Consider the following 2,772-nt stretch of genomic DNA (forward strand, 5'->3'; position numbering starts at 1 on the left):
AATTATGAAACATCACACCAATGAAGAGAAAGTAAAACAAAGCTAAATACAAATGAAAGTGGTGGAAGATGTTGAGAAAATTGATGAAAGAAGTGTCTGTGAAGGGATTTAATCCAAGAGAAACTGGTAGCATGGTGTGCTGTGTGTGACGTGCTTCACTTCTGTGTGTGTGAGAAAGCAAGAAAAGGGCCGCAGTGGGAGCATTTCTCTAAAGCTGATATTTTCTCTTCTGTATAAGAACATGCGAGAACAGAGACAGAGTGGCTTTCCAGAAAGGCTTTTGCCAAAGCCAACATTTTTTCATCCCTTTTTCCAGCCTTCACTTTTGTCTCCTTTTACTGCAAAGGGTGTGTCATTGGAAAATATGGTGATGTTGCTGAGGCACGAAGACACTCGCAGACATTCACACACACTCGAACGCAAACACACGTTCACTCACACACAGAAGCGTTCACCAGGCCAGGATCACCGTCTGACTGAGCTCTGAGACATCAAATGAGTTACAGAGAGAAAACGGGAGTGGAAAAAAGCATTTTTCTTCTGGCTCATACTGAAACTTAACTCCAAGACTGCAATGACACATTCCCACCTGTCAAGTTATGACAGGGTGAATTTATAAAGAAAAACAGAGTTGAGTGAGATTAACTGTTATTTTTAAAGAATTAGTAATGATAAGGGGTTGTTTTTGGCTGGACAGACACTTTGATCTCGGACAGAAACAATAAAATGCAACTCCCAAAGAAAAGTTAAATTATATAACAGAAATTATTTGAACTTACAAGGTAGTAATGGGCATTTGTAACATTTATTTTGGCCCCAGGAGTTACCCACACTGCCACAGCAGTCTTCCTGATTGGTCAAACCAGGGAGAGGGTTACTACTACACTGTAAAAAGAGAGAGAGTAAATAATTAGAGTGTTGTTAAATATATATTAAAAAAGAAATTCATAGGCAAATCTACTTGTGTAACTCACAGCCTGTTTGGGTGTGGTTTCCTGGAAGCACCTCCCCTTTGGCTTGTGCGTCTGTGGAGGGAGGCGGGTCACAGTCTTGGTACTGTGAGGCTTGTTCTCTGATTGGTCGAGAGGATGAATGACAACTGCAGTGTCTGGTGTGTGAACAACACGAACATTGACCTGCACTAGAAAGATGGAGTCCAAAAACAATGAAATGCGTATTATTTTTAAACAATAATTAAGCATGAATATACAAGAAGTCTCATTTTAGTATTATTTATATATTGTAATAGTATTTATCAATATTTTAATTACATTTTATTTTTATTTATTTTTAAAGTGATTTTTAGATAATCTTTTAGTATACATTAACAACACTGTAAAATGATCATGATCATGTTTTAAAGCCATCATCCCAGACTGAGCTATAGATGCACAAAATGTTATACAATGAGCTTTAGTCACTTTAGTTTTCTGCATGGAAAGATTCTCACGTCACATCAGTTTTACATGTGTACACATGTATGTGAATGAGACCATATTTCAGTTGAATTAAAAATGAAAATGTCCAATTACCTTCAGAGGAGTGATGTCCAGTGCCTTGCAGTGTGATCACAGAGTGTGTCTGTGTCATCTGCTGCCGCCCACCTGTGCCACCTGACTCAGACAGACTCTGGGACTCAGGCATCACCTGGAGAGGTTCAATTATTATCAGTTAATTATTAATCGAAAAAATCAGAGACACAAGACACATTCAATACACTCTTTCTGTCACAACTGGTTTTGCACCATCAGTTTGTCATCAAGATAAAAAATATTTATGTCATTAAGTCTTTGGAAAACAGTGTGAAGGAGACTCTCACCTGTATGCTATAGACGGGCTGCTTATTGCCTCGAGATGCTTGCGTCCGAAGTGGGTATTGGCAAAGGCGTCCAGTAAAGCCTGGTGGACAGAGACAGTGTGTGCGGGTACTGCATACTCCTCCATTCATACATGTGAGAGGACACACCACTGCAAACACAGGCAGAGCACTGATTATACACGACACATCGGGTTTGACAATATTTAGATATTATTTTGGATGAAACATGGTAATTATTTATGAAGGCAGACTGCGCTTTATTTTTCAATGTCACAAAAGCACAAGACCTGGTTTAAATGTGGACTCTGAATGTGAATACCCGCTTTATATTGTGTCATGTCAGACTGTGGTCTGGTTAGAGCGCTCTTATGTGGGCTGAAATATCAAGCCAGGCTTAACCAGATTATTCTGGAACACTGGCATCATTATTTAATACCAGCTCATGGTGGTTTCAGAGGGAAAAATACAGTGTCTTTCTGTTAGTGTTCTACTCTGTGAAGAGCTACTCTATAAATTATTTAAGAGCATATTTAATGACACCTGAATGAAAGGTAGGTGTCAAGGTGCGGTGCGGGAATGAAAGGCGTGAAGATGAATAATAACAGTTTATAGTATTTAATAATCCAAAGAAAGGTAATCCAACACAGATGAACAGGAACCACACGTAAATCACACATGCAAATGTAGACTTTAAGCTTATAATTAGAAATACATTTTATTTAAACATATTTATTATAACATTAAGCTCCTAGTTTTAGACTTAATGTTTAAGAAAATGTTGTCAGCAAAAACTATTTTTTTTTAAAGCATTTAAAGCATTTTAGAAAGAAAAAAAACGATCCGCGATTAAGCCATTGACCATGAAGTTAGCGCAGCGCTGCATAGATCTTGACAGCAGATGTGTAAAACAATACAGAAATTCCAGATGGGACAACCAGAGGACATTTTGAAGA

At 38.1% G+C, this 2,772-nt stretch overlaps 1 protein-coding gene across 1 annotated transcript; it reads right to left on the reverse strand.

The window, feature by feature from the left end:
- Positions 1 to 750: 750 nt before the first annotated feature.
- LOC122334523 (latent-transforming growth factor beta-binding protein 3-like) lies at positions 751 to 1,963 on the reverse strand. The gene is made up of 4 exons (XM_043232518.1): positions 1,820 to 1,963; positions 1,533 to 1,647; positions 975 to 1,141; positions 751 to 885 (listed from the first exon to the last, which is right to left on the reverse strand). Exons 1-4 carry the CDS (start codon positions 1,946 to 1,948, stop codon positions 766 to 768), a joined length of 531 nt encoding a protein of 176 aa, XP_043088453.1. The 5' UTR covers positions 1,949 to 1,963; the 3' UTR covers positions 751 to 765.
- Between the last annotated feature and the right edge of the window lie 809 nt (positions 1,964 to 2,772).

Source organism: Puntigrus tetrazona, unplaced genomic scaffold (genome assembly GCF_018831695.1).
Source record: "Puntigrus tetrazona isolate hp1 unplaced genomic scaffold, ASM1883169v1 S000000567, whole genome shotgun sequence".
Lineage (NCBI taxonomy): Eukaryota > Metazoa > Chordata > Actinopteri > Cypriniformes > Cyprinidae > Puntigrus > Puntigrus tetrazona.